At 40.1% G+C, this 12,162-nt stretch overlaps 1 protein-coding gene across 6 annotated transcripts in view; it reads left to right on the top strand.

Moving 5' to 3' along the window:
* The window catches only part of AP2A2 (adaptor related protein complex 2 subunit alpha 2), a 102,383-nt gene extending 95,790 nt beyond the window's left edge, over positions 1-6,593 (top strand). For all 6 annotated transcript variants that reach the window (XM_034770327.1, XM_034770322.1, XM_034770325.1 and 3 more), the window contains 4 exons: positions 417-533; positions 740-809; positions 2,491-2,625; positions 3,790-6,593. In XM_034770327.1, coding sequence (XP_034626218.1) covers positions 417-533; positions 740-809; positions 2,491-2,625; positions 3,790-3,867 — 400 coding nt within the window. In that variant the 3' untranslated portion in view covers positions 3,868-6,593. The remainder of the gene's footprint in view (positions 1-416; positions 534-739; positions 810-2,490; positions 2,626-3,789) is intronic.
* The last annotated feature ends 5,569 nt before the right edge of the window (positions 6,594-12,162 follow it).

Raw genomic sequence — 12,162 nt, 5'->3', positions numbered from 1 at the left:
CCTTCTGGGTGGGCAGTGGGAGCCACTATTCCCATCTGAATTCACACGTTCAAAGCAGGCATTTTTATAATTATAAAACACTTGCGTTTTACCTTGCAGCATGGAATACAGACATTACAAGTGAGATTAATGCATACAGCAATTTTACAATCATTTCATAGCTTCTAAGCAGTAAATACATTCTTATAAGACTAATACTTGTTTTGAACAAAACTAACATTTCGGAGAAATGCTTTGGTTTCCAGCTATGAGTTTCAGTTCTTAGCTAACACCCATGGCCTTGGCCAGAGCTGGCACTTGGTTTACCAGCGTCACAGTATCTTTCAGTGTTTCACTTTTTTTCTTAAATAAGTTCTGAAATACAGTCTGTAATTCATCATAACTTGTACCACATTTTCTCTTTGTTCTTCATGCAGATATGGGGGAACATTTCAAAATATTTCAGTAAAACTACCGATCACACTGAACAAATTTTTCCAACCTACGGAGATGGCCTCTCAAGATTTCTTCCAGCGTTGGAAACAACTGAGCAAGTAAGATTTGAACCTAGATTGTAAATTTCTCAGTGAAAGGGCTATGTTGAATAATACCTAGCTTAGTGGTGTTTCATTTCCGATTGAGGCTTGTGAGAGCCACTTCAATATAAGTAAATACTACTGTTGAACTTCAGCACTCTACCAGCTATGCTCTTGTGTTACATGTTTTTATAGCATGATACTAACTTGTATGTTTCTCACAGTCCTCAGCAAGAAATGCAGAACATCTTTAAAGCAAAGCATCCAATGGATACAGAGATCACAAAGGCAAAGGTAGGTAACAGTGTGGTATTTTAACAGATGAATTTCAGATTTGGAGCAGTGGCATTAATAAATGTAATGATTCTATTGATGCTGATATTTTATTATGTCCCTCTTTTTTTCTTCGGGGCATTTGGGTCATGCTGCTTAGGCACGAACACATTGCAAATTAGTCAGTGAGGTAGTTGCACTTAGCAGTATGGAAATATCTGTAGGATTTACATATGGGTTAATCCAATTTGGTTTATTTCTAAGAGTTCTGGGCCTTGTTGTGAAGAACCTTGAAGTGGTTTATACTGAAATGTGAACTTCATTCATTAAATTGAATTGGAGGGAATTTCGAAGTCTACTCTCTACTAGAGCTACTAAAAAAAAAAAAATACATTTTGAAAATATTTTTCATGTAATTGTTTCCTTTTTGTCAAAATGTTTTGACTAAATCTACCTGGTCAAAAAGCAGGGTGAAAACTGACTCTTTGTTGACATTGTGAAATTAGAAAACTTTCAACCAGCCCCTCCTTTTTTACCATTCAAACCCAGTTTATCGCTCAACTGTTTGCTATTATACTTGTGTATATATCATGAAATCTTATTAGCGTGATTAAATATTCCAGTGAAAACTTTACTGCATGCCATCTGGCAACTGGAGTTAAAATCTGGCTAATCATCAGATAGGATGACTAATATCGGTTAGCCGCTTACCCCTGCTCTACTCTGGGGGGGAGAGGAGGGGATCAACCTAAGATACGCAACTTCAGCTATGAGAATAGTGTAGCTGATGTTGACGTATCTTAGGTTGACTTACCTTGCGTCCTCACAGCGCGGGGTCGACTACCGCTGCTCCCCCGTCGACTCCGCTTCTACCTCTCGCCGCAGTGGAGTACAGGAGTCGACAGCAGAGCGATCGGGGATCGATTTATCACGTCAACGCAATGAATCGATCCCCAATAGATCAGTCACTACCCGCCGATCCAGCAGGTAGTGTAGACGTACCCTTAGTATGGGAGGTTTTTCAATGAGGCAGTTTTTGGCCACTCTAGTTCAGTGTCCCTTCAGAGTACATCCATTTTTATAACGTTTGGAAAGAGAACATAACTGACTGACTGGTTTCCTTTGTATCCTTTCTGAAGAGCTTACAATTTAAATAAACAAACAAGCCAAAGGACAGGGGAAAGGGCTAGAGCATAAAAGTAGAGTGATCAGTATGACAGCAACAGGCATCATGTTCCATTGAGTCTTTTGTGGATGGGGTTTAGTTAAGAGGTGATTAAATGGAAAGACAGTGAAAGGGAGAGGGGCTAGGAGAAATGGAGCAGGTGAGGAGGAGGAGAGGAAGGTATGAGGGACAGGTGTGGAGGAAGGACTTAAGTGTCTGAATCCAGAGAACTCAGACCCCTCATCCTATTATAAGTGTTGCTACTACTTGGAGTGCCAAACAAGTTTATCTTAAAAGTTCAGGTTGTGGTATAGTGGTAGTGTTAAGATGTCAGAATTCTTATACTACTATTGATGCTTTAAAACTTATTTTCAGAGCTAAGAAGTTCCCTGCTTATTTAACTAAATCAATTACCTGGTGACCGTGATCAGGTGAATAGGCTGTTTCATGAGCATTCTTGAACACTTTTTGTACTTTTGTCTTCCTGTCCCTGCACTGTCTCTAAACAAAGTCTCTTTTTTGGGTTTTCTTTGATAGATCATTGGCTTTGGCTCTGCCCTCCTTGAAGAGGTAGATCCCAACCCTGCTAATTTTGTTGGTGCTGGTATAATACACACAAAAACTACCCAGATTGGGTGTTTGCTGCGTCTTGAACCCAACCTTCAGGCACAGGTACCTGCTTTTGTATTTGCAAATTAAATAGAAGTGCTGGTTTACAGAAACGGAATAAAACTGATCTTACCAATGCGTTTGACTAAACATACCTTGTGTGTTTAGTAAAAATAACTTGCAGTAGAAGTAGTTATATGATGTCTCAGACTCAGTTGTCAATGTCAATAAACCCCAAATAGGTTGAAAACGGAGGCAGCTGTTCTGGCTTTGGCTTTCAGCAGGCTACTTTTCAGCTTTCCAAAGGCCTCTGCTGTTTCGCATGCTCACATATTGTGTTACTCTGAGATACTTCCCTGGAAAATATTCCATCCTATCATCGAACTACAACTCCCCTTATTGTGCAGAGGACACTAAATTAATCTTAATAGTCTTTTGTATTTGTTTGATACCCCCTTGAAAGTTAAAAACTTCTTACTAAATTTTCCCTTCAACATCTTAGAAAAAAATGATTTTTTTTTGCCTCATCTGTTTCTAAATGAACGAAACATAGCTCTGTTTTGTTTACTACTTTGTGAACCAGCAGCGGAAGGATGCAAATCTGTAGGAATAGTGTTTGCTACAATTGTAAAATCAAAGGGACTGCACATGATGGCTGAGTTTTATATTTCCTGGTGATATTAGAGTTGAAGAAAATCCATGTTTTGGGGGGTTGTGTTGGTTCGCAGTGGGAATGAAATGTATTGCTTGAGAATCCTGGTTTCGTTTACAAATCTCTGCTTCCCAATTTAATGGGGTTAGTGAGAATGCCTTTAGTAGCTCAGAAGCAATTCCTCCTCTTCCTGCTGCTGATCACTTAACGGGCTTTCAAGGATTGTCCATATTTCAGCACCAAGGTATGGTAGCAGAAATTTGAAATTTCTACAGAGGTGGTTAAGCAGGAAAATCTATTTATTTTAGAGTACAGTTAGATCTGGGAAAAGTACATTAAACACCTTCAGAACTCAGAGGACCTGTCCCCGCAGACTTTAAATATTTTTTTGTGCCTGAATAAAGTTATCAGTGTCTCACATGAAATTTACTAGCCATTGCTCATATCACGACCAAGAGGCACCGGTACTGCTTTGTTCCTTAATCTGTATGCTTTTTCTGATAAGTCCATCTAAATGCAGACATGTTTTACTGTTGTCTTTATAATACATAGATTTCTTATGTGCTCTCTTTCAGATGTATAGACTCACACTACGAACAAGTAAAGAAACCGTATCTCAGAGATTATGTGAACTGCTGTCAGAACAGTTTTAATAGTAACAAGATCAGTCCAGTTTTGTTTCTCCATTTCTGCCATAGTTGTCCTCATCCTGCTGCAAATAAATGTCTTGTACATCAGTGTCTGAGTACTGCAACATTACCCACCACCAACTCCCAGCCTTAAAAGGACTTATCCCTTTCATATGAAATTAAGGATATAAAATGTACGGTATAAAATGACTTCTAGATATAAAAAAATCATGGCTTTTTAGCTTATGCTATATAAAGGATGGGAGCGATGTCTGTCTTAATTGTGCTCTATTTTTTGTGTTTAAGAAGTTGGGCTTTTTAAAATTTAACTAAAGGGAAATGAGCTTAGGCAAGTGTGATAACTGAGTATTCTCATTGAAATGCCACTGTAAATTGCTGGTAGCATGGTGCTTTAGTGCCTTTACTAAGTGCACCTTTCTGCTTTGAGCTAAAAGAAACCAAATGTAATGTCCAGTGAGCTTAATTCATATGTTTGTTGAAGGTCAGATTGACCAATCTGCAAGAAATTGATCCGACACTTCGGTTCTGGATTAAGATTGTCAGAAGTGATGTGACTGGTTGACTGAACTCATGAGTGAAGTTTCTGAAAGGTATTGGCACCAAGTTTGTGATGGGTAGAGAGGACAGATTCCAGGGTATGTTTTAAAATCTTGTTGTTCAGTCAGAGCACTGCCATATCACACAGTCAAATATATTGCTTAGTCAGTGTAGCATTAATATTCAGTTGACTTCTAGTGCACATGTAAATTTTTCAGGACCAAATTTTTCAAAAGATTAATATTCTCAACATCCCCCTTTACACTAGCTTTGAGTTCAGTTTTTCTCCTTTTTGCAACACAGGATGCAGGAGGAAATTTTTTTGCTTAGCAGTTATTTATAATTCAATTGAGGAAGAGGGGATGTAAGAAATCCAAAATGGATTGTATGAAATGTCCTTCAGAGTCAATATTGGGTCATTCGTCTATACACGTCTGTTTTTTCATCTTGAGGAAAGCAATACCTTAACTAGTCTTGGTTTTCCTGTTCTTAGTCAAATGGAGCAACTGAGGATAGGAAGGTTTCTCTGTTCCCTGTCAGTTTGTTCCTTGGTAATGTTGATTACCTAATTAACACTGCATCAGTCATGGAGAGCAGGTTATGATTACATGATGCTGCAACACAAAAAGAGAGGGTGGGGAGAAATCATCCTATCTGATCCTCAAGGCACAATATGTCCATTTGACTTTTTAAAAAATGAAGTACAAGATCTAATTTTAGACAATATTTTCTCAGATAACATTTATTGTTTAATCATGTGACCAAATTGCTGGGCAGTGAACAATTAATACTTGTACAATTCCTTCTCTGCACTGCCGAGAAGAATAGTAGTGGTGAAAAGAATCTACTACGGTCATGTCAGGTATGTGTGTTGGTTTCTTTTGAAGTTGGGAGTAGAAAGGCTATAACGTTCAGCTTTTACAGTGGTTTTCCTGACTCTATGCATTAATAGCTCATTGTTCTACAAGAGCAAAGATTTGCATCTCCTCTGAAGAAATCAATTAAACATAATTATCTTGTTTACATCCTTCAGACTTTTAGATGCACCAGAGGTTACCTAAGCAGATCAAGCTCTGCTGTTAAGACAGGCTGGGAATTAGCAGCTATCAACAGTAGGGATGTGTGGGACAGATTAAATACAAAGGAGCATGTCTGCCAACACTGGAGTCACAAGTTACAAGCAATCTCTCATATTCAGACTGTAAAATTTCTCTCTGAGACCATATATATCTCTTTTAAGACCTACTGTCTTACAGTATGGACATCTGTAACCAAGCACACCCTTACTGTGATGGCTTGAGATGCAGTACTAGTAAGATGTTGGAACTGCACACTAAATAAGGCTTCTGTTGACATGCAGCACAATGCACTTGTGAGGAATTGGATGCTGTATGACTAAACATGCCTTGTGACTTCTTACTTTTTAGATGACTCAGGCAGTGGAACTGGATAGGTATTAACTTGGTTCAGTCAAGGGCCAGTGATGTATTTTGAATGCAAGTTGAAAATGAAAGACCAAATCCTTCAAAAGTGACTAGTGATTGTGGATACCACAATTTTTGGGTGTCTGTTGAGATCGCTTACAGGGGCCAGATTTTCTGACAGTGTTGAGCACCCTCCGTCTGAAAATCAGGCCCCTTTAGGGAGTCCCAATTTGGGCACCAACAAATCACTAGCCATTCTTTAAAACCTTTGACGTCTCCTACAAACAAGTTTGGCTAGGTAAACTGAAGTACTGTACTGAACTACCTTCTGAATTTGGCAATTAAAAATAACGGGCAGTAACTAGAGCCAATGAAGTCCCAAATGACCCTTAGTTGGGGGGTGGAGGGGTGTCCCAAATAAGTCCTTTTTAATGGGCACATTTTTGTACCCTTGGAATCTGTGCTGTTGTGTGATATATTATAAAAAATTGAGATGTTAAACCATGCTATGTTAAAGTGAGTGCTGCAGCAGATGCAAGGAGAGAGCTGCTATTTCATTCTTCCAAATCCCATTGTACATCTGTCCCTTTGGAAATACAGATCCTATATCTTCATTAAAGGACACCTGAGACACTGTTTTTTGTGTACTGTTTTAGTTCACTTTGCTTTGGTTCAAGTTGTGGTGAATTGTGTATTAAATGTGGGGAGGAGGAGGAAGAAGGATTAATAAATGTCTTAGAATGTTGGATGTATTTAAAAAAAAAAAAAGTAATCAAGCTTTATTCAAATGTCCACAATTCTGTATTTGATGAGATGGTTCAGAGCGCCACACTAGCAGTGTTGTGAACAAAACTAAAGACAAATATTGTTTGCTTTGTGAAATGATGGTTGGACATTACCAAAGTGATTGTATCCTCTCTCAAGCAGTTTATGCAGTGAAAACAGTATTATTGTTCAAAGTACAGTATTAGGCATTGACACATGAAAATAACTGAACAGCAGGACAGATTATTGTGCACTTTTTGATCTACACTCCAATGTGTAACATTTATGGTGATCATTTCATTTGTATAAATCAAAAGAAAATTCTGACAAATTGGAGGATTTTCTTTATTATGACTATATAGAAGATTGACAAGAAATAAATGCATCAAAAGAACTATGTTATCTTGAAACAAAAAATAAATGGTTAGAACAGTAACCTAATACATTTATCTGTCTTCCATGTTACTTTCCTGTTTTGGAGGGGAAGGGGGAATATGCTAAAATGTATTCGGGATGTAGTGCATCATAGTTTTTCAAATACTGTATTGTACTTCATCTACAAAACAAAGGCTTTCTGCTCCTACATGTAACGTGGGAAACAAAACTATATAAATGAGGTTTATATTTTGAAAAGTGACTATTGTATATGTACAGAGTAACTTGGGGTTCTGTGCTAATCTCTTAGAATTCTTTACTTGAAGCCAGACCTGAGATCTGAAAGTCTGTTTCTGACTTTCACATGATCACCAGTTATTAAAAATAACTGCATTTGAAACTCATTTGGATGCATGAGCTGTAAGACAATCCAGCTCACTCTCCCATGGTGGGTTTTTAGTGCCAACACACTGACACGAATAAAGTAATGAAAATGTCTCAAAGTAAGCTGATGGAATGCTGAATAAACACAAGGGCCCATCTGCTAAGTGAAGTGGTATTGCGTTTTTGTTTTTATTTGTTTTTTGGACCACATCATCACTTATTTTATCTACATCAGAACTCCTTCATTGTAGTGCAGATTTTCATAATCGCATATATTAAACTTGCATTACTCTAGTCAGGCAGTTGTGATTTGTAAAGCAAATTGTGCAAAGTTATAAAAACTTGCACTGATTTTATGCACTGTCAGTTAAGTGAATTTGCAGGTAAACTTGACTTTTAAGGGTTTTTTTTAAGAATTGTTGAGTAGTCTCATCCTAAAGTCTAATGGAGGCTCCAGATGCACAGCATTTCTAAAAACCAGGCTGTTTGATTCAGGTGCTACCTTTCCCTCAAATCTTTTGTTCCGTTTACACAGTTATCCTGTAGTATGTAAACCAGAAATTCAAATGATATGGACTGGTTGTCTCTCTCAGTATCCATTAAAACACACATCCTGAGTAAAATACCAGTCTCCTTGACAGTGTTTCAGTGTGTTACTCTAATCTTAATAGGTTAGTCTTCTGCCTACCTTTTCTGTTTTGAACTAATTGCTTATTGAAAATATAGGGAGCCATATTCTGAACAGCAAATTGGATCATTTCACTATAGATTCCATTAGATATTAGCTAGTCTGGTTCCTGTCAGAGCAGGATTGCTCTTTACTGTACATTTGTTGACATCCTGTACAAAAATGAGCTTTTTCTCTAATATCTGAACTGATACTGATCACCTTACCTTTAGTCTTCCTTTCAGTATAACTGGCAAGCTGCCTCAGTCTGACTTTCCTTTGCTCTTCAGTCCTTATGTGCAGCTCTTCCATTCCACCTTCCAGCGGTTACAGCTTTGTCTGACCTTGTGGGAGCCAGGACAGTGCACCGGCTGCTGCCCTCTTTCTTGAACTGCATGCATTGAGATGCATTGGGTGATTCACACCAAACCCTGGTGGTGGTCAATCTGGAACCGTTTTCAAAATCCCTGTGCTGTCAAATGCTCTATGTTTCAGGGAAGAGGGCAGCTGGTGCACAGAGGTATCTGGGTCTGAAGTTTCTTGTTAATATCGGGAGGATGGTGGGAGTTTTTTAGGGTAGGAGGGAGAGCCAGGGAGGTAGTCTGGAAGGCTAGGAAGGTGAACAGCAATGTCCTCTCAATGTTAACAAATGCCTATTTCTAATTTGCCAGACTTTCCTGCATTCACAAGGAAAAGCCCCCACTTCAGTCTGTTTCATACTCACAATTTTATTTGGGCCTGGAGGATTCTCTAGGAGCCCATTAACACTTTTTTCCCCTGCTACATATTTGTTTCAGAGCTATACATATAAACTGTCCTCAGCAAGAGTTGATAGTCTGACACACTGAGGGAGTCAAAGACCAAATTATAGAACCCAAGTCTCCTGTGTGGCTATAAAATGCACTAATCATAGAACAAAATCATCCAACCATTAGATAGACTTTTGATTAGTGAAATAATTGACACTTGTAAGTGTCTTATTAAAAAGAAAGTTGTTGGCTACTGCAGGTCTCTCTCCTGTTATATGGTTTAATTGATTAAGAGAGTTCCATTAAAACTTGGTCTAGCACATCAATAACTTTAATTCAGCATATGATTAATCTATTCTTGCTTTCAAATGTAGGAAACAGAAATATGGTGAATGCCCCGTAGACAAAAATACCTGACCAAATCATGCAGGTGTGGGGAAACACCTGAGGAGCTGTGCTGGTTTCGATATTTCCCGGACTGGTAATCATCAGTTAAAAAGCTAATCATATCGTATCTTATTGTAGTCTGAATTAAAATATTGACATTTACCATTCAAATATTAACATTCCAAGGGTGTTATAGTACATTGTCCAATAACACCAAATTTCTCCTTATGTAAACTGTCAGCAACCTAACAATTTTTGTTGTCTGATCTCCATCTCATATGTTAGCTTTCTGACAATGAAGTGCCCAGAGCTGAATTATTCCTGGTTAAGCTGCACTAGAATCGTAGAAGATTAGGGTTGGAAGAGACCTCAGGAGGTCATCTAGTCCAACCCCCTTCTCAAAGCAGGACCAACACAAACTAAATCATTCCAGCCAGGGCTTTGTCAAGTCAGACCTTAAAAATCTCTAAGGATGTGGATTCCACCACCTCCCTAGGTAACCCATTCCAGTGCTTCACCGCCCTCCTAGTGTAATAGCGTTAACTAATATCCAACCTAGACCTCCCTCACTGCAACTTGAGACCAATGTTTCTTGTTCTGTCATCTGCCACCACTGAGAACAGCCGAGCTCCATCCTCTTTGGAACCCCCCCTTCAGGTAGCTGAAGGCTGCTATCAAATCGCCCCCCTCATTCTTCTGCAGACTAAACAAGCCCAGTTCCCTCAGCCTCTCCTCATAAATCATGTGCCCCAGCCCCTTGATCATTTTCATTGCCCTCCACTGGACTCTCTCCAATTTGTCCACATCTTTTCTGTAGTGGGGGGCCTAAAACTGGACGCAATACTCCAGGTGAGGCCTCACCAGTGCAATGTTCCTACTAATGCAGCCCAATAGGCCAGTTGCCTTGGCAACAAGGGTACACTGCTGACTCATATCTAGCTTCTCATCCACTATAATCCCCAGGTCCTTTTCTGCAGAACTTCTGTTTAGCCAGTAGGTCACCAGCCTGTAGCAGTGCATGGGATTCTTCTGTCCTAAGTGCAGGACTCTGCACTTGTCCTTGTTGAATCTCATCAGATTTCTTTTGGCCCAATCCTCCAATTTGTCTAGGTCACTCTGGACCCTATCCTTACCCTCCAGCATATCTACCTCTCCCTCCCAGCTTAGTGTCATCTGCAAACTTGCTGAGGGTGCAATCCATCCCATCATCAGATCATTAATGAAGATGATGAACAAAACCAGCCCCAGGACCGACCCCTGGGGCACTCCGCTTGATACCGGCTGCCAACTAGATATCGAGCCGTTGATCGCTACCCGTTGAGCCGGACAATCTAGCCAGCTTTCTATCAACTTTATAGTCCATTCATCCAAACCATACTTTTTTTTAACTTGCTGGCAAGAATACTGTGGGAGACATATCAAAATCTTTGCTAAAGTCAAGATAGATCACATCCACTGCTTTCCCCATGTCCACAGAGCCAGTTATCATAGAAGGCAATCGGGTTGGTCAGGCATGACTTGCCCTTGGTGAATCCACCTTCCTCTCCTCCAAGTGCTCTAAAATGGTTTCCTTGAGGACCTGCTCCATGATTTTTCCAGGAACTGAGGTGAGGCTGACCGGTCTGTAGTTCTCCAGGTTCTCCTTCTTCCTTTTTTTAAAGATGAGCAATATATTTGCCTTTTTCCAATTGTTGGGGACCTCCCCTGATCGCCACAAGTTTTCAAAGATAATGGCCAATGGCTCTGCAATCACATCAGCCAATTCCCTTAGCATCCTGGGATGCATTAGATCTGGACCCATGGACTTGTGCATGTTCAGCATTTCTAAATAGTCCTTAATCTGTTCCTTGACCACTGCAGGCTGCTCACCTCCTCCCCATATTGTGTTGACCAGGACAGCAGTGTGGGAGCTGACCTTATCTGTGAAGACGGAGGCAAAAAAAGCATTGAGTATTTCAGCTTTTTCCACATCTGTCACTAGGTTCCCTACCCCATTCAGTAAGGGTCCCACACTTTCCTTGACCTTTTTCTTGTTGCTAACATACCTGTAGAAACCCTTCTTGTTATCCTTCACATCCCTTGCTAGCTGCAACTCCAGTTGTATTTTGGCCTTTCCTGCATGCTCAAGCAATATTTTTATACTCCTCCCTAGTAGTTATCTGTCCAAGTTTCCATTTCTTGTAAGCTTCCTTTTTGCGTTTAAGCTCACTGAAGTTTTCACTGTTAAGCCATGCTGGTCGCCTGCCATATTTGCTATTCTTTCTGCACATCAGGATGGTTTGTTCCTGAGCCCTCAATAAGGCTTCTTTAATATACAGCCAGCTTTCCTGGACTCCTTCCCCCTCTGTATTAAGGGTTTTGTAGGACAAGAAGAATGCAACAGTGCACTGCGGGGGTAAGGGGCATGTAGTTGGCCCCTCTCAAAGAATAGCTATTAAGTAAATGCTAGGGTTGGGGTAACTTCCAGTAGCTGCAGTTCACCCATGTCTATATCTAATTGATCCCTGGTAAGGATCACTTTTATTCCACAGGATCCTTATGTCTCAAGAGCACTTTTTTGCCTGAGGAATGCAGTGTTAGATGTTTTAAAAAAATTCCTTGGGCGCTGGTACTACCAAACTGCTTTTAGAAAGGTCTCTAATCCTTTTTTTTTTCCCGGAACCCAGATGCATTGGAAAGGCCAACTCTGGCTAAGATGCATGTCTCCCTCTCCTGAGCTAAAAGAGGCAGATACGATGGGGAAAGCCAGTTATAGTGGGATCTTTTCCCATCTTCATGACGGGAGTAACTCCAGAAAGAGGGTATGTCCACTGGAAGAATGTGTGAGAGGCCCTAGAGCCTGCACTAACTGCCTTGCTCCTGATTTGCAAGCTTAGCTGCTTCCTCCCTTCAGACTGAAGATGGGAGGGACCAGGTTACCATCCTTGCCCCACTATCTGGTATGGCAGGATCCATTCTGAATCTGGATCCTGCCATACCAGATAGTGGGGCAAGGAAAAAAAAAAAAAAA

This window comes from Trachemys scripta, chromosome 4, assembly GCF_013100865.1.
Source record: "Trachemys scripta elegans isolate TJP31775 chromosome 4, CAS_Tse_1.0, whole genome shotgun sequence".
In the NCBI taxonomy this organism is placed as follows: Eukaryota; Metazoa; Chordata; order Testudines; family Emydidae; genus Trachemys; species Trachemys scripta.
Note: the sequence above shows the minus strand (reverse complement) of the source record. Positions and strands in the feature narration are given on the sequence as shown.